Source organism: Nipponia nippon, unplaced genomic scaffold, assembly GCF_047370975.1.
Source record: "Nipponia nippon isolate SJK-2023a ecotype South Korea unplaced genomic scaffold, ASM4737097v1 scaffold_34, whole genome shotgun sequence".
NCBI lineage: Eukaryota > Metazoa > Chordata > Aves > Pelecaniformes > Threskiornithidae > Nipponia > Nipponia nippon.
The window spans coordinates 1,135,388-1,160,492 of NW_028262352.1; the positions used below are offsets into that span (position 1 = coordinate 1,135,388).

The 25,105-nt window shown below is 46.1% G+C and overlaps 2 protein-coding genes and 1 long non-coding RNA gene across 3 annotated transcripts in view; 1 reads left to right on the forward strand and 2 right to left on the reverse strand.

Moving 5' to 3' along the window:
* On the reverse strand, window positions 1-2,614 carry LOC148054082 (endogenous retrovirus group K member 24 Gag polyprotein-like). The gene has a single exon (XM_087770873.1). It carries the CDS (start codon window positions 2,354-2,356, stop codon window positions 1,058-1,060), a length of 1,299 nt encoding a protein of 432 aa, XP_087626999.1. The 5' UTR covers window positions 2,357-2,614; the 3' UTR covers window positions 1-1,057.
* On the reverse strand, window positions 1-3,662 carry LOC148054083 (uncharacterized). Its single transcript, XR_015707653.1, has 2 exons — window positions 2,621-3,662; window positions 1-721 (listed from the first exon to the last, which is right to left on the reverse strand). It is a non-coding gene; the product is annotated as an uncharacterized LOC148054083 (long non-coding RNA).
* LOC148054084 (prostaglandin E2 receptor EP4 subtype-like) overlaps window positions 1,940-25,105 on the forward strand; it is a 27,993-nt gene continuing 4,827 nt past the window's right edge. The window contains exons 1-2 of the mRNA XM_087770876.1: window positions 1,940-2,028; window positions 10,893-11,185. Coding sequence (XP_087627002.1) covers window positions 10,934-11,185 — 252 coding nt within the window. The 5' untranslated portion in view covers window positions 1,940-2,028; window positions 10,893-10,933. The remainder of the gene's footprint in view (window positions 2,029-10,892; window positions 11,186-25,105) is intronic.

The following is a 25,105-nucleotide window of genomic DNA, read 5'->3' on the forward strand; positions in this document are numbered from 1 at the left end:
TGAGTTCAAGCGAAGACACCTTATTTTTACAATCTATCCCTTTTATAATATGATCTAGTGTTCATGAGCAAGCAAAACTTATTTCATTGGTTACTGTCTTGCGTCCACGCGTCTCTTCAGCATTACTTATTGGTTCTTCAAGTTGGTGCACGCGAATTGCTCTTTCAGGGATGTATCCAATCTCATCCTTATTTTTCTGCCTCTAAGTTTCACAAACTTGTTTGTAACAAGCCTCAAGGCCACAGCTGCATTCCTGCGAACCTGTTTGTAACAAGCCTCAAGGGCACAGCTGCATCTCATCAAAGTAAAACACTATCTCATTTATTCCCACAACTCCCCCTCTTTGTTTTTCTACCACAAAAGCTTGTTTAATCATATTCTGTAGCATTTTCTGTACCCAAGACACTAGACAAGAAACTATCATTATTATAGCGCAAAATATTAGTAACAAGAAAAGACCCATTTTGATTAGAGACATTATCCACCCGCCAATTCCCCAACTTGTTAGTAAGTGATTCAGCCAATCAAATCCATCACTAACTTGTAATTTGCTAACCCCCTCCTTCAAATCTTTGATTGCTTTATGGATTAATTCGGAGTTATCTGATAAGTCATTCCCCATCAGCCTTCTCGGAGTTCAGTGTCTTCTGCTGCTCGTTCTTGTTATCCGATGCAAGAGCCGGTCTTACGCACCTTGCAGGTACCCACTTAGGTCCTACATCTGTTGAGACACAAGCATACCCTCTGCCCCAGGTTAGTAGATCAAAAGGACCTTCCCAATTACCTGTTTGTAGCGATTTTGTAAAAACTCGGGCCTTCTGTGGTGTGGCTGTTAAATCTTTTGATTGAAGAGACAGAAAATGAGAGATAATAACAGGAATATTATTTTCAGACATATTCAGGTAGTTTAACACATACACGGCTTTACTTAGTCTGTCTGCTGGAGTGGCTCCTGGCAGTCCCCCTTTTTGTTTTTGCAGGTTCAATTGTTTGTTGCAAGATTTTCCAGCCCAGATATTTCCAAGGCTCAGTTTTTTACACCTTTTCAGGGGCTATTTCAAGTCCATATCTGTTTAGAGCTCGTCGTATCTCTTTTTCTTAGTTGTGGGCAATCTCTTTTAAAATGTCCAGTTTTTCCACAGAAGAAACGTGATTTCTGCACTTTCATTGCAGTGGCAAAAGCTGTAGCTAATGTTTCCATATTATGGGACATTGACCCCACCTTTTGGGTAGCTTCTATCATGTCCATTAAGGAGGGATTTTTTAGAGGCAAAAGCACTTTTTTACAGTCTGTATTCGCATTTTCAAAGGCTAATTTTAGGAGTAGGACCTCTCTTGCTTCTGCATTTTCGACTTGTTTTTCCAAAGCCTCTTTAAGACGATCTAAGAATGAGATATATGCCTCTCCTGTCCCTTGCTTTATTAATGTAAATGATTTTGTCGCTCTTCCGGCATCCGGCACTCTTAGTAATGCCTGTAAAGCAAGGTCTCTGCCTTGTGCTAATATCTCTGGTTGTAACCGTGCCTGTAACGTTGGGTGATTTAGCGGCGTATCCCCCATAAGTTGTGGGAGTCCTGCCCTTTGTAAAGGGTCGCCTTGTTGTCGCTGCATATTGATAATTGTGGCGTTTTGGCAGGCGGTACGCCAGGTGCTTTCAAAGATCACCTTTTGCTTTGGGGTCAATATAAGATTAGTAAGCGTGCATATATCAAATGATACTATTTCATTTGTAAATATTCCCCGTAGCAGGGATTGTGTAAAAGGAGAACCCAGTCCATGCGCGGCAACTGTTTGTCGTAGATCTTTTAAAACATTATAGCCAAAAGGTTCACGCTCATCGGGGACATTTCCATTGCTGCGTATGACGGGACACGCTATCGCTGAACAAAAAGCTGTATCCCCCACTTGCAATGCTTGGTGTCTAATCTTTTGCCATCTCGCAGCAGCGGCTGACGTCCCCCATTCCTCGGGCGGCAATTGATTATGGGTTTGTGGAGTATCGGCATTAGAAGCAGCAGAGAAAGGCGGTAAGAGTGCTGACGCAGCAGGGGCCAGGGGCGGGCGGGGAAGTGGAGGGGTACTGGTTGCAGGGATCGGAAGGTCTAGCAGAGGTGTTGAAGCCATAGGAGCAGGTGAAGGAGAAAGCGGCGCAGAGGGCAGCGGCGGCGCGGGGGGGGTGTGGAGGGTTGTGCAGCCTGAGCACCCGCGAGCAAGGGCGTGTCGGAGGACGAACCCGATGTCGGTGTTTCTGGCGTGCCCTGCGGGGTTAGCTCCGGAGCAGTAGCAGAGGCTGCAGCCACCATAGCCTTTCGGTCTGACTCTAATTGTTCTAAAGAGTCTTTCAGTAAACGCCATGTCGTCAAAACACTTGTGGCATTACTGTCCCCCCTGGTGGCCGCTTCCCATAACACTTTTCCTGCCCCCTCCCAAGTCTCCACCTGGAACGCGGTCGCTGCGTTCGCTTGTTGCCCGTTTGTTCGCAACCAAGTTAACAACAACCGAACCTTTCCTTCATCGTAATTTATGCCCCTTTTTGCAAGGATTCGCAAAAATATACACAAAATAGATTTTTCTTCCGAGGACATTTGCGCCCCCATTTTCCCATCCCCAGCTGCTCACCTCTTTTTCCCAAGGCGATTAATTGTCCGGACAAGCAGCTCTCTGGTCCGCTGCAATAAAGTTCAGCTCTATGGTCCGCTGCAATAAAGTTCAGCTGGGCTTGCCACCATCCGCTCTCTCGTCCGCGGTTCTTGGGACCGAATCACGTCGGAGTCACCATTTGTGGCAATTAAACACGGACTCCGCATATGAGTTTAGGCGAAGACAAGCGAAGACAAGTGAAGACACTTTATTTTTACAATCTATCCCTTTTATAATATGATCTAGTGTTCACGAGCAAGCAAAACTTATTTCATTGGTTACTGTCTTGCGTCCACGCGTCTCTTCAGCATTACTTATTGGTTCTTCAAGTTGGTGCACGCGAATTGCTCTTTCAGGGATGTATCCAATCTCATCCTTATTTTTCTGCCTCTAAGTTTCACAAACTTGTTTGTAACAAGCCTCAAGGCCACAGCTGCATTCCTGCGAACCTGTTTGTAACAAGCCTCAAGGGCACAGCTGCATCTCGTCAAAGTAAAACACAATCTCATTTATTCCCACAATTCTCCTTAGCTCTCCTTTTGTTGCTGATATATTTGTAGAGACATATTTTGTTGTCTTTTATGGCAATAGCCAGTTTAAGTTCCATCTGGGCTTTTGTCTTTCTAATCCTCTCCCTGCATAACCTCAGGACATCCTTGTAGTCCTCCTGAGTTGCCTGCCCCTTCTTCCAAAGGTCATAAACTCTCCTTTTTTTCCTGAGTTCCAGCCAAAGCTCTCTGTTCAGCCAGGCCAGTCTTCTCCCCCTCCTGCTCGACTTACAGCACATGGGGACGGCCTGCTCCTGCGCCTTTAAGATTTCCTTCTTGAAGAATGTCCAGCCTTCCTGGACTCCTTTGCCCCAAGGGACTCTGTCAACCAGGCTCCTGAACAGGTCCAAGTCTGCCCTCTGAAAGTCCAAGGTAGCAGTTCTGCTGACCCCCCTCCTTACTTCTCCAAGAATCGAAAACTGTCATTTCATGATCGCTATGCCCAAGACAGCCTCCAACCATCACATCACCCACCAGGCCTTCTCTGTTTGCAAACAACAGGTCCAGCGGGGTGCCTTCCCTAGCTGGCTCCCTCACCAGCTGTGTCACAAAGTTATCTCCCACACACTCCAGGAACCTCCTAGACTGTTTCCTCTCTGCTGTATTGTATTTCCAGCAGCCATCTGGTAAGTTGAAGTCCCCCTTGAGAAGAAGGGCTAGAAATCATGAGATTTCTCCTGGCTGTTTATAGAATGTTTCATCCACCTCTTCATCCTGGTTGGGTGGTCTGTAACAGACTCCCACCATGATATCTGCCTTGTTGGCCTTCCTCCTCATTCTTATCCATAAACACTCAACCCTCTTCTTCCTTATTGGATCCTTTCTCTGTCTCCTGGCAGGACGTTCCTTTTCTTATCTTAATAGTTGCAGCTTCTGCTGATGGTTGTGGCTACCTTATCTTTCTGGTTTGCACCAGTTTCAGGGCCTTCCTTCATGTAGCGAAGTAAGAATTCAGCATACGGTCAGCATATCTAGGTGAAAGTTCACAGCTTGCAGTCTAAGGCTTCAACAGGCCTTGCTCCTAATGCTATGTATTGGATTCTATTTGAGGTAGAAACTGACTTCTACAACAGTCCTCCCTTTGTTTTTTTATTAAGCATTCCTGCTTAATATGTCAGACAAAGGTCATTGATTAGTCCCTAATGCTAATAGAGAGGATCCTAAGGGGTGTCCAACTTGCTAGATGTTGCACTGAGATTGTTTGCAAGTACTTCAGCATCTATACCATTAAGTACCCCAAGTCCTGCTCCTAATCCTGACAGGGTGCTCGTCATACTTCTTTTCGTTCATTTGGCAGGGGACGGAGTTTGTCCATGCAGCCAAGCTAGTCACCCCGCAGAGGACGTATTTAGGAATGGTGCACAGGTCGGTTTAATGGAGGAAACATTTACCTGAATTGACAACTCTACTTGTTTTAATGACCATGAGGGATTAAAAACAATACTTGTTGCTGACCCACATTTTTGATAGCATATGGTCCAATTCCAGATATTTGTGGGGTCAGCTTCTTCCTTTTTATGGGAACTGAAGTTGGTAATGTAGTGTTTGGAGAGACAGTTGTCAATATTGGCATAGTAGTTTCACAAGTTACATTGACAAATACCATATTAACATTTAATCTAGGATTTTCCCGCACACAGCACTTGGAGTCCAGCATTAAACAGCAGCTGGTTTTATCAAAGCACTGTGATTTTTCCCTACTAGTCAGTTCTACTAGAATTAAATCCTGAGCTGTAGCTGTTTCACAGCAGAAAATGAGAGTCTCTCTTTCTGGTCCCCAAGGGACTGGAACAGCTACTCCCTGATCTTCAGAAATCAGTTATTTGTCAGCTGGTTGGCTATCCCTCACTTGTTTGGCATGAGTGGTGTATCCGATTTTTTTTCCTGAAACTTTAACAGCAAATTAAGAGCATAGTAAAACAGTATATGTCCCTTCCCATTTCAGTTCTAGCTTAGACTTTCAAGAAAATATCTTTACTAGAACTTTATCCCCAGGCTGTATATCATGTATCTGGTGCCATTTGAGCATATTTTTTTATGGTCTGCAAACTGTTTCTGCATACTTATAACATACTGGGTCAATTGTTCATCTCCATCCAACAGGCTGGTCTTAGCTGGGATATAAGTCCCTGGTATGGCCAAATGTCTCCCAAAGAGAATTTCCGCTGGTGTTAGTCCTATGGGTTGTCGCGGAGCTTTTCGCACATCCCATAGGGCTAAGTGCAATGCGTCTAGCCATTTCAAAACAGTGTTTGTGGATGCTTTTCTTTTCAAGTTCTGTTCATTCTTTCTACCTGTCCCCCTGTCTGTTTCAATTGATTCGGGAATTCCATACCTGGGTATAATTTCCTTTAATAATGCTTTTACTCCTCCTCCTGTGTCCACTTTTCTTGTGGATAAGGCTTCTACCCCACCCTGACAATTGGTCTACTATAACTACTAAATGTTTGTATCCACTGGTGGATGGCATATCTGCATAATCTATTTGTAACCGCTGAAAAGGGAAGTAGGCCCATGGTCATCCCCCTAACTCTGAGCTTGGCTTGATACTCAGAAACTTTTGGCAGGTCGGGCAGCTACTGGTGATTCTTTTTGTGGCAGCATAAATTCCTGGTGCTGTCCATATTTTTTGCACCTGGTTAGCCACTGCCTCTGCTCCTCCATGAGCTTTGTCATGTAACCACCTGGCCACGGTAATTAAATATTTCTTTGGCAAAACTGGTTTTCCTCCAATCATCCATATTCCGCTCTCATCTTGTTTTGCTTCCCACTTCTCCCATTGTTTCTTTTCCTCTGCTGAAGAGTCCTTTTCATACATAGTTTTGGAGTCTCTTAAATTTGTCCATTCGTTCTGATTTTCCATTGAGATTGCAACCATACACTCTCTCAGAGGTTGCTGGGCTGCAGCCCTCACAGCTGCATCTGCTAAGGCGTTTCCTTTACTAATTTCTTTAGTGTCCTCGGTATGGGCTGGGCAATTTATCACAGCAATCTCTTTGGGTAGTTGGACCAATTCCAGAAAATTGTGTATTTCCTCTCTGTTGGATACCCTTTTCCCTGATGATGTGAGATATCCTCGTTCTTTCCATAGCATTTCTATTGCATGGCACACCCTGAAGGCATACCAAGAGTCCGTGTAGATATTGACTTGTTTTCTCTTTCCTAGATGAGCTGTGCACATCAAAGCTATCAGTTCTGCTCCTTGTGTGCTCAGCCTTGTTGGGAGTGGTTCAGCTTCTGTCACTTGTCCTTGGCTGACCACAGCGTACCCAGTCCATCATTGTCCATGCAAATAGTAGGATGAGCCATCTACAGACAAAGCCAAATCTTGATTCTGCAAAGGAACATCAGTTAAATCTGTTCGTGGTTTGCTAGAAGTAAGCATTACCCGTTCACACTGATGATGTTCTTCCCCTTCATCAGGCAATGGTAACAATGTTGCAGGATTCAGGCTATTGCATCTCCTCAGAATAACATTATCTGCCACTAGGAGAATTAGTTCACACCTATGTGCCCATTGCAGTGACAATGCTTGGGTCGCATATTGCTTCAGTAGTATTTCTGCTTTGTGTGGGACATACATAAACTGTCACTGGATGTCCTAAGATAAGTGGGTGAATTTTCTCCAATATAGCCACTGCTGCCGCTGCTGATTTAATACAAGCTGGTGCTCCTGCTGCCACTGGATCAAGCTGACTTGAATAATAGGTGATTGGCCTGTGATGCAGACCCAATTTCTGCATTATTACTCCATTGGCTATCCCTTTTCACTCATGTACATACAAATTAAAGGGTTTTGTATAGTCTGGCAGTCCAAGAGCAGGAGCTGATGCCAGAGCTCCTTTTATCATTTTAAAAGCTTGATCCCTTTCTGGACCCCATGCAATAGGTTCTACCTCCTCATTACTTGTTGCTTTTGTCAGTGATCTTGTTAATTCTCCCAACCCAGGAATCCATGGTCGACAAAATCCCACAGCTCCGAGGAACCCTCACAACTGTTTCTTTGTGACTGGACACAGAAGCTTTATTACAGCTTCTATTCTTTCTGGGTCTATTACTCACTGCCCTTCCCTTAGGATAAACCCTAAATATTGAACTTCCTTCTGAAACAGCTCAAGTATGGACGGAGATGTGCGATGACCTTTCCCTGCTAAGGCAGTACATAGATGTATAGCGTCTTTTATACAGGTGTCCTCATCTTTACTCACTATTAGCAAATCATCTACATATTGTACAAGAGCCAATTCGCCCAGTAATTTTCTCTCTCTCAAATCATTTCTCAGTATTCATGAAAAAATTGTAGGAGACCCTGCAAACCCTTGTGGTAGAGGCATCCAGGTTAATTCATAGAATCATAGAATCATTAAGGTTGGAAAAGACCCTTAAGATCATCGAGTCCAACCGTTAACCTAGCACTGCCGAGTCCACAACTAAACCATGTCCTCAAGCACCACGTCTACCCATCTTTTAAATACCTCCAGGGATGAAGACTCAACCACTTCCCTGGGCAGCCTGTTCCAGTGCCTGACTACCCTTTCGGTGAAGAAGATTTTCCTAATATCCAACCTAAACTTCCCCTGGCGCAGCTTGAGGCCGTTTCCTCTCTTCCTATCACTTGTTACTTGGGAGAAGAGACCGACCCCCACCTCGCTACAACCTCCTTTCAGGTAGTTGTAGAGAGCAACAGGGTCTCCCCTCAGCCTCCTCCAAACTAAACAACCCCAGCTCCCTCAGCCACTCCTCATAAGACCTGTTCTCTAGACCCTTCACCAACTTTGTTGCCCTTCTTTGGACACGCTCCAGCACCTCGATGTCCTTCTTGTAGTGAGGGGCCCAAAAGTGAACACAGTATTCGAGGTGCAGCCTCACCAGTGCCGAGTACAGGGGCACTATCACCTCCCTGGTCCTGCTGGCCACACTATTCCTGATACAAGCCAGGATGCCATTGGCCGCCTTGGCCACCTGAGCACACTGCTGGCTCATGTTCAGGCGGCTGTCGACCAACACCCCCAGGTCCTTTTCTGCCAGGCAGCTCTCCAGCCACTCCTCCCCCAGCCTGTAGCGTTGCATGGGGTTGTTGTGACCCAAGTGCAGGACCCAGCACTTAACTTTGTTGAACCTCATACAGTTGGCCTTGGCCCAATGATCCAGCCTGTCCAGATCCCTCTGTAGGGCCTTCCTACCTTCAGGCAGATCAACACTTCCACGCAGCTTGGTTTCATCTGCAAACTTACTGAGGGTGCACTCAATCCCCTCCTCTAGATCATCAATGAAGATGTTGAACAGGACCGGCCCCAACACTGAGCCCTGGGGAACACCACTTGTGACCGGCCACCAACTGGATTTGACTACATTCACCACCACTCTCTGGGCTCGGCCGTCCAGCCAGTTTTTAACCCAGCGTAGAGTGCACCCATCCAAGCCGTGAGCAGCCAGCTTCTCCAGGAGAATGCTGTGGGAGACAGTGTCAAAGGCCTTACTAAAGTCCAAGCAGACAACATCCACAGCCTTCCCCTCATCCACTAAGCGGGTCACCTTGTCATAGAAGGAGACCAGGTTAGTGAAGCAGGACCTGCCTTTCATAAACCCATGCTGGCTGGGCCTGTAGTTCCTGTAGTGGTGACCGAGGTCAGGCTGACAGGCCTGTAGTTCCCGTATCCTCCTTCCGACCCTTCTTGTGGATGGGTGTCACGTTTGCTAGCTTCCAGTCATCTGGGACCTCCCCAGTTGACCAGGACTGCTGATAAATACTGGAGAGTGGCTTGGCCAGCTCCTCTGCCAGCTCCCCTGCCAGCTCCCTCAGTATCCTCGGGTGGATCCCATCTGGCCCCATGGACTTGTGCGCATCCAGGTGGAGGAGCAGGTAGGTGACTGCCACCTCTTCAACAACTGGGACTTCATTCTGCATCCTGTCTCCATCTCCCAGCTCAGGGGCCTGAAAACCCCAAGGATGACTAGCTTGACTATTAAAGACTGAGGCAAAGAAAGCATTAAGTACCTCAGCCTTCTCCTCATCCTTCGTGGCAAGGTTACCTTCCGCATCCAACAAAGGAGGGAGGTTCTTCCTGGCCCTCCTTTTGTCACTGACGTATTTATAAAAACTTTTTTTGTTGTCTTTAATGGCGGTGGCCAGTTTAAGTTCCAGCTGGGCCTTCGCCTTTCTGATCTTCTCCCTGCATATCCTCACAACATCCTTGTAGTCCCCCTGAGTCGCCTGCCCCTTCTTCCAACGGCGGTAGGCTCTCCTTTTTTTCCTGAGTTCCAGCCAAAGCTCCCTGTTCAGCCAGGCCAGTCTTCTCCCCCACCTGCTCGACTTGCGCCACATGGGGATGGCCTGCTCCTGCGCCTTTGAGATTTCCTCCTTGAATAACGTCCAGCCTTCCTGGACTCCTTTGCCCTTCAGGACTGCTTCCCAAGGGACTCTGTTAACCAGACTCCTGAACAGCCCAAAGTCTGCCCTTCTAAAGTTCAGGGTAGCTGTCTTGCTGACCCCCTTCCTTACCTCTCCTAGAATTGAAAACTCTATCATTTCATGGTCGCTGAGCCCAAGACAGCCTCCGACCACCACATCACCCACCAGGCCTTCTCTGTTCACAAACAACAGGTCCAGCGGGGCGCCTTCCCTGGTTGGCTCGCTTACCAGCTGCATCAGGAAGTTATCTCCCACACACTCCAGGAACCTCCGAGACTGCTTCCTCTCTGCTGTGTTGTATTTCCAGCAGATATCTGGTAAGTTGAAGTCTCCCACGAGAACAAGGGCTAGGGATTGTGAGACTTCAGCCAACCGCTTGTGGAATACTTCGTCTGTTTCCTCGTCCTGGTTGGGTGATCTGTTACAGACTCCCACCAGGATATCTGCTTTGTTAGCCTTCGCTCTGATCTTTACCCATAAGCACTCAACCTTATCATTACTGTCGTTGAGCTCTAGACAGTCATAACACTCCCTAACATACAGGTCTACCCCTCCACCTCTCCTTCCTTGCCCATCTCTTCTGAAGAGCTTGTAGCCATCCATTGCAGCACTCCAGTTATGTGAGTCAGCCCACCACGTTTCCGTGATGGCGACCACATCATAGTTTTCCTGCTGCACAGTGGCTTCCAGCTCCTCCTGTTTATTGCCCATGCTGCGTGCATTGGTGTAAATGCACTTCAGTTGGGCTATAGATCTCTTCTCCAACACAGGCATGCTACCCCTAGGCTCATCCCAAGCAAGCCTGGTTTTATCCCCTTTCCCCTTCGCATCTAGTTTAAAGCCATGAACACGTTCATATTCGGCATGGCGGGCAACCTCATAGCTATTGTGGTGCTCTGCAAGTCGAGGAAGGAGCAGAAGGGGACCACTTTCTACATGCTGGTCTGTGGGCTGGTTGTCACCGATCTCTTGGGGACCTGCCTGGTGAGTCTGGTCACTATTGCCACTTACCTACAGAATTGCTGGCCGGGAGGACCGGCACTGTGTGAGTACAGCTCCTTCATCCTCCTCCTCCTCTTTGGAGACTCTGGCCTCAGCATTATCTGTGCCATGTCTATAGAAAGGTATCTGGCCATCAACTATGCCTATTTCTACAACCATTACGTAGACAAGAAGCTGGCAGGGCTCACGCTTTTTGCCATCTGTGCTTCCAATGTGTTGTTCTGTGCTCTCCCCAGCATGGGGCTCAGCAAATCTACCTTGCGGTACCCTTACACTTGGTGTTTCATAGACTGGCGAGCAAAGGAGGCCACCCATGCAGCATATTCCTACATGTACGCCGGCTTCAGCTCCTTCTTTATCACGGTCATTGTGATCTGCAACATCCTGGTATGTATGGCCTTAATTTGCATGCACCGCCAGTTCATGCGACGCACATCCTTGGGGACAGACACCACCTCCAGCCGTTTATCTGACTTTCGCAGACACTGGAGCTTCCGTCGGATGGCTGGAGCAGAGATCCAGATGGTTATTCTGCTCGTTGCCACTTCCCTGGTGGTGGTGATCTGCTCCATTCCTCTGGTGGTGAGTAACATTGTGCAACCCTTCTTTTCCATCATCCGCATTGCTAAGTCTTTTCTACTCCTAGTCTGTGCCTGGAGGACAGAATCCTATTTAGCTGGTGCTGCAAACTATTATAATAATTTAAATGCAGTTAGCATACATACATGGTGAGAGAAAGTTGTATTGATTTATATTTACAAGAAAAGAAACACGCTTATCCCAAGTCCTGGGCTCCTTTGGTTAAAATACAGCGCCAAAAATTCTTGATAATTTTTCCACAGTTTAACTGGAATCCACACAGCAAAAAATCTTACTGAGAGCTAAAGGCACTTTAAAGTTCACTTCCAAAATGAATTTGTGATAAGTGAGGTTTGGGTTTGGCCTGCACTTCTGGATGTTTATTGTGTTTTTAAAATGTGCATGCTGTTGCTGAAGGGTACAGCAGTCCTTGATACGCGGGAGGAGAGAGTTCTGTTCACGTGGTACCAGCAACGCGCAGAATGCTTCACACCCAAAACCTGAGCCAAGCTTCCCCTCCTGAAGGATTCACTGTCTTTGGGGTAGATCCTACACTCTTAACATTCCTCAAGCAGCTCCCCGGTGTGGGAGGAGTAAACTCAGTGGAACCACTCATCGGTATAATTTTCAGTTAAATGAGAGTTGGAGGAATCTGGCCCACATAAACCTAGAGATCATACCAAAATGTCAGACAAAATTACCACTAACCATTTGCTAATTTTCTGAAATGGCTGATACAATTATTGTCATTGAATTGAATGTGCAGGATCCACTTATTTCTATTCTTCCACTTTATCTCCAAGGAAGACAAAACAATCCCCACCAGCTCAAGGCTCAGTTCTTGCTTGCTGCCCACCATAATAAAACTTGGCAAACTTCTCTTCTGGCTCAGAGACATTAAAAAAACAGTTGGCTTGCCTTATTTGCCACCTTCCAAAACACAGTGTAGGGAGCCAAGCAGTAGTTGTTAGACAAAAAGTGGGTTTAGAAAGATTGTTTTAAGGGGGTTTATTGTAGTTAGGGTGATCCTTCCGTTGTAGAGGGGTTACAATGTGTGTGAAATATGGCTGGCCAGCTGGGGACACAAAACAAATAGCATATACTGCAGTAAGGAAGTTTAGAGAAATACATATGAACAGGACTCAGAGAGGTCAGCGAGTCCATTCCCCTGCTTCAGTGTTGTTACTTCACATTGTGCCGTGGCATAACTGAGCACAGTGCCATGTGTTTGCTTGTCATCTAAAGGAAGTCAAAACGTGCTGTTTGAGTTGCACACAGGGTGTCTTTGAGAGGTGCACATGCGTTAGACCTAGGAACCGCACACAACCTGCCCTGCGGTCCAGCACCAGAAACTTCATGGTTAAGCAGACTCGCCACACCAAGAGGCATCAGGTCATAGAGTGGCCAAAACTCCAACAGTATCTGTGAATTGACAGTACTTAATTTGATTAATCTAATATTATAACAGCTACTTCACAGAAGAACAATATTGCGTTTTCAAAAGAGATGCTGGTAAATGCAGAGAACAGGTTCTGGGAATTAAATACAATGGCATAACACGATACAGGGTATCAACTGATTGACTTCAGCAGTTTCAGAAAAAAGCCAAAACCTTATCCTGTGGAGGAGCAGCTAGAGTAAGGCTGAGAAGTCTGAATGTAAAATGCAAAATTAAATTGCTCATATCCATTTGGAGCTATGGAGTCTTTTACAGAATATTAAAAAACAAAAAAAGGGAAAAACCAAGAGGGAGGGGTTACCAGAAAGGGAACTAGATTCTTGACAGTTAAAATTAATGAACCTGGGTGTTGCAAAAGGTTTATTTTTTAAACAGTAGCTAGTGAAAAACTTGTATGTAGCAGAAGGTATGTGAAGGTGCAGGTGAAGTTGTGAGGCACTCTCTGACCTTGATTTCACTACTTACAAAGGCACAGTGTTACCTTGGGAGTGTTCACATAAGTTAGCTTTTCCCAGCTAAAGCAGCACATCTCTTCTATATGTAAAATGAGGTAAAAGACCATCATTTCATTATTTCCGTATTTCACTTAGATGCATGACTAAGAAAAAAAGGAAGCTTTTTTAAAATTAAAAAATATTTATTAAAAATTATTTTTTAAATTTTATTAATATTTATTTAAATTTTATTAAATTTTAAAAATATTTATTAAAAAACCCAAAACACACACATACACATCATTAAAGTGTCCACTATGGTTAAATTGCTTCATTATAAAAGTAGCTTTTATAAGTCATTTGCATCCCCCTGCGGGAATAAGCTATAGCCATATATGCTTCTTTATACCATGATGTACTGCTGTGTATGCCGCTGTATTAAGCCCTCTGGTTGCATATAGACTGAGGTTAACAATTCAGATATAAACTCAGAGAAGTGACACCTTTATGCTGTAGATCCCTAGAAAGAGCCACTAGCAGAGATAGGTAAATCACTAATATACACGTACATTTTATGACTCAGAGGAGTTCCTCAGAATTAATCTAGGGAGCCCTCACTGAGCAAGAGGCTCGTTTATAACAGGATAGTCTGGCAGACATCAAGAACATGCAAGTGGTAAGGTGGTGGTGGTGGTGGCATGATTCAGTTACACAAAGCAGGCTCAGAGGGTGCTTTGTGACTGAAATTTTCTGATGACCTGACTTCCTACTGATGATTTCAGCTGAATAAACCATCACTTAAGTCAAAGCAAAGCAACTTCTGAGAGAGAGACATAAACCTCTAACTTTTTCAAATGAACGCTTTCACAGGATAATAAAATAGCAGACAGAGGCAATCCAGCAGGCTATACTTATTAGGGTTTAACAAAAATTTTCAAGTCTCAAAATATTAAATAGCCTTGAAATAATAAGCAAAGGCTTGTCTTGATTTAAAAAGCGGTTAAAGAACAGCAAGCTGAGTCACAGAGAACAGCAGTTTTTAATAATGAGATACTCCAGCACTCGGTTTACAAGCAGGGTTGTTTAGTGTTTTAATGATTTATTTATAAAATCGGCAAAATTTTACAATGACAACAAGTGCTATAATAAAATTATGGAGGATTGTGCAAAATGCTGAATGAACTTGACAACTGAAGGCTAATCAAATTTATCAAGGAAAGAAAAGTTGAATGAAAAACATTACTGAAAGTAAACTTTTGATATAACCTGATGTGTTCTCAGTGTGCAGAAAGTGATGTGAAAGGCATGAAGAAAAATCTGACAATAATTTGAAAATGAAATAAGGAGAAAAAAAAACCCCATAAATTGTGTGCTGTTATCTGCACTCCACACTGGTTATCTCATCTTTTAAAAAATTGTGAGTTTTTAGAAAGTAGAATTGGATAGAGTTAAAAATAGGGAATAAGTTATATTAGGAGGGATTTTGTCAAGAATATAGTAGAAATTATTATCCAGGCTTTAAAAAAACCCAAACTCTCTCAAGAGTAAATAGGCACGCATTACTTAAACTCTGTAATTCACTCCAGCAGTCTGTCAGATACTCTTAGATTTTTAAATGCATGATTTTTTTTCTGATCCTGACCACTGAACATTGTTATTAAATTATGGTGAAATGGAAAATAAAATATCATGTTTCAGGGTGTACATCTGGTTGATCGCATGAAATAATCAGGAGTTTCTAACTTAATGTTTAATTGATCTACAAGTTTGGATTTTGTTTTGGCTTGGTTGGTTTTGACTTTTCTCTTAAGTATCAGGGACTGCCCACAGCAAACAGCAAGGTGGCAGACATGATTTTTGAGCAATGGAGCAGACACCAAGCCCTTGAAGGGCAAAGGTTATTGGCTTGTAGAGCTGAAAAACTTGTTCCTGCTTACTACTGTTGGTTTTTAAATTTATCCTATCAGTATGTGGGGACATTCTGAGGACAGGTAGAAGCTATGAAGACAATTAGCAGTGTGACAGTAACTATACAAGTCACTTTATAGTACTTCATAGGAACAGAAACCATGATTTGCATTTGTATTTAGTAAAAAGGAAAAGCACCAAACAGCACACATGATTCTGATCCTACAAGTACCTCTCACTTGAGCATAAACTCAACATACCTTGGAGCTATGTGCTGCTTAACACAATTGCAAAAACAAACTGCTAATACTTTTAAGATATGTTGCCTGAATTCTACAGCTACAAAGGTAACAAATTCATTATTTTGAGATTCGAATTGTTCTAGTTTGCTTCTTTTTTTAATTAGGATTTCAAATTGCACAAATTCAAGCATCAGATTAGCTAACTTAGTAATGGATACCACTTACTTGGCACTTACTTAGAAGATCATAGAATCGTTTAGGTTGGAAAAGACCTTTAAGATCATCAAGTCCAACCGTTAACCTAGCACTGCCAAGTCCACCACTAAACCATGTCCCTAAGCATCACCTCTACATGTCTTTGAAATACCTTGTCCTGGTTTCAGCTGGGATAGAGTTAATTTTCTTCTTGGTAGCCAGTATGGGGCTGTGTTTTGGGTTTAGGATGAGAACAATGTCGATGATACACTGATGTTTTGGTTCTTGCTAAGTAGTGCTAAGCTGTTGCTAAGTGGCGCTCACACTGGTCAAGGACTTTTCAGCTTCCCATGCTCTGCCAGGTGCACAAGAAGCTGGGAGGGGGCACAGCCAGGACAGCTGACCCAGACTGGCCAAGGGGCTATTCCATACCACATGACGTCATGCTCAGGATATGAGTGGGGGGAGTTGGCCGGGGGAGGGGCAACGATCGCTGCTTGGGGGACGGGCTGGGCATCGGTCGGCAGGTGGTGAGCAATTGTAGAGAGTATCGCTTGCTTTGTATTACTATTGTACTATTATTACTTGTTTTTATTATTATTTTTATTATTACTATTACTACTGTTCTATTTTTATTTTACTTTAGTTATTAAACTGTTCTTATCTCAACCCACGAGTTTTCTCACTTTTGCCCTTCCGATTCTCTCCCCCATACCACTGGTGGGGGAGTGAGCGAGCAGCTGCGTGGTGCTTAGTTGCTTGCTAGCTGGGGTTAAACCACAACATACCTCCAGGGATGGAGACTCAACCATTTCCCTGGGCAGCCTGTTCTAATGCTTGACAACCCTTTCGGTGAAGAAATTTTTCCTAATATCCAATCTAAACCTCCCCTGGTGCAACTTGAGGACATTTCCTCTAGTCCTATCACTTATACTTGGGAGAAGAGATCGACCCCCAGCTCACTAAAACCTCCTTTCAGGTAGTTGTAGAGAGCGATAAGGTCTGCCCTCAGCCTAATCTTCACACTAAACAACCCCAGCTCCCTCAGCCGCTTCTCATAAGACTTGTTCTCTAGACCCTTCACCAGCTTTGTTGCCCTTCTTTGGATGTGCTCCAGCATCTCAATGTCTTTCTTGAAGTGAGGGACCCAAAAGTAAACACAGTATTCGAGGTGCAGTTTCACCAGTGCCGAGTACAGAGCGACAATCACTTCCCTAGTCCTGCTGGCCACACTATTTCTGATACAAGCCAGGATGCTATTGGCCGCCTTGGCCACCTGGGCACACTGCTGGCTCATATTTAGCCAGCTGTCGACCAACACCCCCAGGTCCTTTTCCATTGGACAGCTCTCCAGCCACTCTTCCCCAAGACTGCAGCGTTGTTAAACCTCACTTAGCCTTGTTTAATCTCATACAACTGGCCGTGGCCCAGCCTGTCCAGATCCCTCTGTAGAGCCTTCCTTCCCTCAAACAAATCAACACTTCCACCCATCTTGGTGTCATCTGCAAACTTCCTGAGGGTGCACTCAATCCCCTCATCCAGATCGTTGATAAAGGTATTAAACAAAACTGGTCCCAATACTGAACCCTGGGGAACACCGCTTGTGACTGGCTGCCAACTGGATTTAACTCCATTCACCACAACTCTTTGAGCTCGGCCATCCAGCCGTTTTTTTACCCAGTAAAGAGTACGCCCGTCCAAGCCGTGAGCAGCCAGCTTCTCCAGGAGAATGCTGTGGGAGACAGTGTCAAAGGCCTTACTAAAGTCCAAGCAGACAACATCCACAGCCTTCCCCTCATCCACTAAGCGGGTCACCTTGTCATAGAAGAAGACCAGGTTAGTGAAGCAGGATCTGCCTTTCATAAACCCATGCTGACTGGGCTTGATCCCCTGGTTGTCCCGTACGTGCCATGTGATGGCACTCAGGATGATCTGCTCCATAACCTTCCCTGGCACCGAGGTCAGGCTGACAGGCCTGTAGTTCCCCGGATCCTCCTTCTGGCCCTTCTTGTAGATGGGTGTCACATTTGCTAACTTCCAGTCATCTGGGATCTCCCCGGTGGACCAAGACTGCTGATAGATGATGGAAAGTGGCTTGGTGAGCACTTCCACCAGCTCCCTCACTACCCTTGGGTGGATCCCATCCAGCCCCATAGACTTGTGTGTATGTCTAAGTGGTTGTCGTGGTTTAACCCCAGCCAGCAACTAAGCACCACACAGCCGCTCGCTCACTCCCCCGCAGTGGGATGGGGGAGAGAATCGGAAGAGTAAAAGTGAGTAAACTCATGGGTTGAGATAAAGACAGTTTAATGGGTAAAGCAAAAGCCGCGCGCGCAAGCAAAGCAAAGCAAGGAATTCATTCACTACTTCCCATCGGCAGGCAGGTGTTCAGCCATCCTCAGGAAAGCAGGGCTCCATCACGCGTAACGGTTACTTGGGAAGACAAACGCCATCACGTCGAACGTCCCCCCCTTCCTTCTTCTTCCCCCAGCTTATATACTGAGCATGACGTCATATGGTATGGAATAGCCCTTTGGCCGGTCTGGGTCAGCTGTCCTAGCTATGCTCCCTCCCAGCTTCTTGTGCACCTGGCAGAGCACAAGAAGCTGAAAAGTCCTTGACTAGTGTAAACTCTGCTCAGCAAGAACCAAAACATCAGTGCGTTATCAACATTATTCTCATCCTAAATCCAAAACACAGCGCTCTACCAGCTACTAAGAAGAAAACTAACTCTATCCCAGCTGAAACCAGGACAGTATCCACCCCTTATTCCATACCATTTACATCATGCTCAGGTCCCACATTATCCAATACATCCTCATTAACCACCACCCCACTTATTTTATGGACCACCCCTGTAAAATGTCTGTAAAATGTCCATAAATATCCACAAATGTCCACATAATGTCCATTGAGTTCATTTAGTCCGTGACTTTGGGCTCCATCTGTGATGGTGGTCACTCAGGACAGGAGAGGTGGTGTGTTGCGTGGAGTTATCGGGCACCAAAACCAGCTCAGGTTGGGTCACTGCTGCACTTGCACTGCTTCTTGTAAGGCTTCTTCTCCATTGGTTCAGGTGGTTCCTGGTATGGTAATTCCTATAACATGCAACTCAGATCATGGGTTACAACAATTTAAAGGTATTTCCATTACAATCTCCACCCCTGGCCCCTTTGGGCCAGGTTATAGGTTTTAACATTGCAAGGAACTCCTCCCCTTGCTCCTAGCCTGGCTAGCAATAAGGGGTTCTTGCTATAGTAATTCCCATAACATGCAACTCAAATCCCAGGTTACAACAATTTAAAGGTATTTCCATTACAATCTCCACCCCTGGCCCCTTTGGACCAGACCATTGGGCTTAACACTGCAATGGACTCCTCCCCTTGCCCCTGCTCCGGCTTGGACTTATCCACAGACTGCAGTCCCTTAGGGGTTTACTTGCTCCAAGTGGAGCCTTGTCTATGAGCCACAGTCTCTCCAGGGGTATACCTGCTGCGGCATGGATTTATCCACAGCCACAGTCACTTAGAGGTGCACCTGTTCCCACATGGCCTTTTCCATGGGCCACAATGCTTTCACAGATATACCTGCTCCAGCGTGGCCTTGCCTGCAGCCACAGTCTCTTCAGAAGTAAACTTGCTCCACCATGGCCTTACCCGCAGCCACAGTCTCTTCAGAAGTAAGCTTGCTCCACCATGGCCTTACCCATGGCCACACGCTTTGAGGTGCTCCAGCATGACCTCATGCACAGCCACTGATGCCTCAAGGTGTACCTGCTGCAGCATGGACTTATCCACAGCCAGAGATGCTTCGAGGTGTACCTTCTCCAGCGTGGACTTATCCTTGGGCCACAATCCCTTCAAGAGGTATATCTGCTGCGGCACAGACATAACCATGGCCACAGATGCTTCGAGACATACCTGCTCAGGCATGGGCTTATCCACATCCACAGACGCTTCGAGGTGTCCTGCTCCCGCATGGACTCATCCACAGGTCACAGTCCCTTCGACTTGAGTTCACACTGGAGTTCCAGCCTGTCCAGTACAGCAGCACAGAAACAGCAGCGATGCCCTGGCCATCTGCCAGCCCAGGCGCATGGCTGTTGTTGTTATCAAAATGTTCCCAGGCACAGCAGAGTAAGATGATAAGGAGTACAACAAGCAGCAAAAGCAAAAAGCAGCCACTAACGAGCACTAGACTCTAATATACAGTAAGGCAAGCAAGCCCCATGGCAAGTACAGAAGCCTGCCGATTAATACCTAAACAGCAATACCTGCTATAACTTCGATCTAGCACATTCCAATTAAATCTGTCATTATCTCGAACCCTTCGAGCCCCACGTTGGGCGCCAAAAAGGACTGTCGTGGTTTAACCCCAGCCAGCAACTAAGCACCACACAGCCGCTCGCTCACTCCCCCGCAGTGGGATGGGGGAGAGAATCGGAAGAGTAAAAGTGAGTAAACTCATGGGTTGAGATAAAGACAGTTTAATGGGTAAAGCAAAAGCCGCGCGCGCAAGCAAAGCAAAGCAAGGAATTCATTCACTACTTCCCATCGGCAGGCAGGTGTTCAGCCATCCTCAGGAAAGCAGGGCTCCATCACGCGTAACGGTTACTTGGGAAGACAAACGCCATCACGTCGAACGTCCCCCCCTTCCTTCTTCTTCCCCCAGCTTATATACTGAGCATGACGTCATATGGTATGGAATAGCCCTTTGGCCGGTCTGGGTCAGCTGTCCTAGCTATGCTCCCTCCCAGCTTCTTGTGCACCTGGCAGAGCACAAGAAGCTGAAAAGTCCTTGACTAGTGTAAACTCTGCTCAGCAAGAACCAAAACATCAGTGCGTTATCAACATTATTCTCATCCTAAATCCAAAACACAGCGCTCTACCAGCTACTAAGAAGAAAACTAACTCTATCCCAGCTGAAACCAGGACAGTGGTGTAGCAGGCTACTAACCATTTCCCCTTGGATTATGGGGGCTTCATTCTGCTCCCCATCCCTGTCTTCCAGCTCAGGGGGCTAGGTACCCTGAGAACAACTGGTCTGACTATTAAAGACTGAGGCAAAGAAGGCATTAAGTACCTCAGCCTTCTCCTTGTCCTCTGTCACTATGTTTCCCCCTGCATCCAATAAAGGATGGAGATTCTCCTTAGCCCTCCTTTTATTGCTTATGTATTTATAGATACATTTTTTATTGTCTTTTATGGCAGTAGCCAGTTTAAGTTCCATCTGGGCTTTGGCCCTTCTAATTTGCTCCCTGCATAACCTCAGGACATCCTTGTAGTCCTCTTGAGTTGCCTCCCCTTTCTTCTAAAAGTCATAAACTCTTTTTTTTTTTTTCCCCTGAGTTCCAGCCAAAGCTGTCTGTTCAGCCAGGCCAGTCTTCTCCCCCACCAGCTCGTGTTTCAGCACATGGGGATGGCCTGCTCCTGTGCCTTTAAGATTTCCTTCTTGAAGAATGTCCAGCCTTCCTGGACTCCTTTGCCCTTCAGGACTGCCTCCCAAGGGGAGATGCAAGGCAATATCCTTTATTATGCTACATCCTGCAGCAGAAGACTTGTAGCCAAAACAGGATACATCTCTTGCTGTTCTTGTAGACGATATATTAGTAAATGCTGTTTCACCAGCATGTAAAGAAATGATAAAACTGACATTCTGACACAGATTATTTTTTACCATATTGCGATTAAGATGTAATCCAAGCAATAGGTTTGAATTGATAAATGCATTTGTCATTTTTGGGGGCTTCTAATAAAAATATGGGACCTTTCTGGGAAGTAGATACAGTTTTGTACAGTCCAAAGTTTTCACTAAATAGGTCCATTTTAGGAATCTTTTACCTGTGTGTTCCTTATCTGTTAAAAAGAAATAAAACATATAGAGATAACATAAAGCAAGCTGCACCGTGCAATTAGAATCATAGAATGCTTTGGGATGGAAGGGACCTTTAAAGGTCATCTGGTCCATCCCCCCTGCAATTGGCAGGGACATCTACAACTAGATCAGGTTGCTCAGAGCCCCATCCGGCCTGGCCTTGAATGTTTCCAAGGATGGGGCATCTACCACCTCTCTGGGCAACCTGTTCCAGTGTTTCACTGCCCTCATCATAAAAAATTTCTTCCTTATATCTAGTCTGAATCTACCCTCTCTTAGTTTAAAACCATTACCCCTTGTCCTATCGCTACTGGCCCTGTTAAAAAGTCTATCCCCATCTTTCTTTTAGGCCCCCTTTAAGTACTGAAAGGCTGCAATAAGGTCTCCCTGCAGCCTTCTCTTCTCCAGGCTGAACAACCCCAGCTCTTTCAGCCTTTCCTCATAGGGGAGGTGTTCCAGCCCTCTGATAATTTTTGTGGCCCTCCTCTGGACCCTCTCCAACAGGTCCATGTCCTTCCTGTGCTGAGGACCCCAGAGCTGGATGCAGTACTCCAGGTGGGGTCTCACCAGGGCAGAGTAGAGGGGCAGAATCACCTCCCTTGACCTGCTGGCCACGCTTCTTTTGATGCAGGCCAGGATATGGCTGGCTTTCTGGGCTGCAAGAGCACATTGCTGGCTCATGTCCAGCTTTTCCTCCACCAGTACCCGCAAGTCCTTCTCGGCAGGTCTGCTCTCAGTCCCTTCATCCACCAGCTTGTACTGATATCGGGGATTGCCCCAATCCAGATGCAGGACCCTGCACTTGGCCTTGTTGCACCTCATGAGGTTCACACAGGCCCATTTCTCCAGCCTGTCCAGGTCCCTCTGGATGGCATCCCATCCCTCAGGCATGTCGACTGCACCACTTAGCTTGGTGTCATCTGCAAACTTGCTGAGGGTGCACTCAATCCCGCTCTCTATGTTATTGATGAAGACATTGAACAGCACTGGCCCCAGAACAGATCCCTGAGGGGCACCACTCATCACTGATCTCCATCTGGGCATCGAGCCGTTGACCACTACTCTCTGGATGCGACCATCCAGCCAATTCCCTATCCACTGAACAGTCTGCCCATCAAATCCATATCCTTCCAATTTAGAGAGAAGGATATTGTGGGGGACCATGTCAAAGGCCTTACAGAAGTCCAGATAGATGACATCTGTAGCTCTTCCCTTGTCCACTAGTGCAGTTACTCCATCATAGAAGGCCACTAGGTTGGTCAGGCAGGACTTGCCCTTGGTGAAGCCGTGCTGGCTGTCTTGAATCACCTCCCTGTCCTCTATGTGCCTTAGCATAGCTTCTAGGAGGATCTGTTCCATGATCTTCCCAGGCACAGAGGTGAGGCTGACAGGTTGGTAGTTCCCAGGGTACTCCTTTCTACCCTTTTTAAAAATGGCTGCAATGTTTCCCTTTTTCCAGTCCCCAGGGACTTCACCTGACTGCCATGACTTTTCAAATATCATGGAGAGTGGCTTGGCAACTACATCAGCCAATTCCCTCAGGACTCTGGGATGCATCTCATTGGGACCCATAGACTTATGTACGTTCAGGTTCCTCAGGTGGTCGTGAACCTGATCTCCTCTTACAGTGGGAGGACCTCTGCCCCCCAATCCCCATCAAATGGCCCATTGACTCGGGAGGTGTGAGGAGAGAGGTTGCCAGTGAAGACTGAGGCAAAGAAGTTGTTGAGTACCTCAGCCTTCTCCTCGTCTTTTGTTACCAGCTCACCACTTCTGCTCATCAGAGGGGGTAGGCTTTCTTTAACCTTCCTTTTCTGGTTGACGTACCTGTAGAAGCCCTTCTTATTATTCTTTGCATCCCTTGCCAGGTTCAGCTCCAGCCGAGCCTTGGCCTTCCTGATCCCATCCTTGCACAACCAGGCAGTGTCCCCGTACTGTTCCCAAGATACCAGTCCCTTCTTCCACTGCCTGTGCAATCTCTTCTTGCCCTTTAGTTTGACCCACAGGTCATGGCTCAGCCATGCTGGCCTCTTCCCTTCCTTGCCTGATTTCCTGCACCTGGGGATCGAGAGCTCTTGTGCCCTATGGAAAGCATCCTCGAAGACCTGCCAGGTCTGTTCTGCTCCCTTGTCCCTGAGGGCCATTTCCCGGGGGTCCTGTTGATTAACTCCCTAAAGAGCTGGAAGTTTGCTTTCCTAAAATTCAGGGTCCTGACTATACTCTTCACCTGACCCTTACCTCTCCGGACTGTGAACTCTACCAGTGTGTGATCACTGCAGCCGAGGCTGCCTCCAATCCTGACAGCACCAATGAGCTCACTTTGGTGATCACCAGGTCCAGTACTGTGTCCCCTCTGGTAGGGCTATCTATTACCTGGCTTAGGAAATTGTCCTCCATGCATTTCAGGAGTCTCCTAGATTGCCTATCGCCTGCCGTGTTACTTTCCCAGCAGATGTCAGGGTGGTTGAAATCCCCCATCAGGACAAGAGCCTGTGAGTGCGAAGCTTCCTGTAGTTGGAGAGAAAAAAGGCTTCGTCAATAGGCTCCCCTTCATCAGGCGGCCTGTAGTAGACCCCAGCCACGAGGTTCCCTTTGTTGCCTTGGTCTCTAATTCTTACCCATAAACTTTCAACCTGCTCATGGCTATTCTTCAGGGACACTTCTTCACACTCTATCCATTTCTTGATGTAGAGGGCAATGCCTCCGCCCCTCCTACCTCGCCTGTCCCTTCTGAACAGCCTGTAGCCTTCGATAGCCGCACTCCAGTCATGGGATGCGTCCCACCAAGTTTCAGTAATGGCAACTAGGTCGTAACTTTCCAGCAGCATGGTAGCTTCCAGAGAGAAGCTACATAGAGATTGTCCTTTTCAGCCACAGTCAGCGCTTAAAGACATTTTTGTCTTTCCGTGAAGTCTGCGAGGTAGACAGAGAATGGTGAATTAGGTACCTCCATTTCAGATGCTGCTTATCAGAAGAACAAAGCCACTATTAAATCACTGATGTGTAACTATAGCTCCAAGTTTTTTAAAACAAAAAAAATCCAACAGGTCTCCAAAGTTGGACTGTGTACTTCAGCTATCTTCAAAGTGTGCCTTCTGGTTCTGTGATTTGGATGAATTTGTCAGCAAATACCCCTCCCTGTCACACCTCTAATCTTCCTGGTAATGACTACATTTTGTAGTATGAGCTGCTAGAAGGCCTCCACTCCCACAACACTGTCCTTTGGACTCCTGGTTCTTGGAGGGGGTACCTGTCCAATGATCAGCTGGTCAAATACATAGACCAGCATTTACATACTTTCAGGGTGTATGCCCCTGCATAAGGAAATCTCAGTACAGAAGAAAAAAAAAAAAGGAGCATTTGGAAAAAAATGTTGTTATGGCACGGGTTAAATCCCCTGGGGAAATTTGACCTTTGTATATTTATGACCTTTTATCAGTTTTGGAGGGGAAAAAAAAATCTCACACAAATGGCCAAGTAGATATTTCAAGAACAGAGTTTAGCCAATGCCAAAGTTACATCAACTTATTTTTCAGCCTTCCAGGTTCAGGAACCCAGACTGCTGCATTTCATGTTCAGCACCTGTGTCACTAAGAGCAGCTTTACTTGCACAAGCTTATAAATTGAGTCACAAAACTTCTCCCCACCTGCAAAGTTAATCACTGGTTGCCCATTTCCATTTGCTAGCCTCCTCTGAGATGCAGCGGTTGCCCGTCACTGCAGGGTAGGTGGCAGAACTGCTGGCACTGTGGCTTTGAGGTGGGATGCTGTGACCGTGGGACATCCGTGCCACCTGGCGGTGCGCTCAGGA

Coding starts and splice junctions, on each gene's coding strand:
- LOC148054082 (XM_087770873.1), bottom strand. CDS start 2,356: ATGGCGTTTACTGAAAGACTCTTTAGAACAATTAGAGTCAGACCGAAA.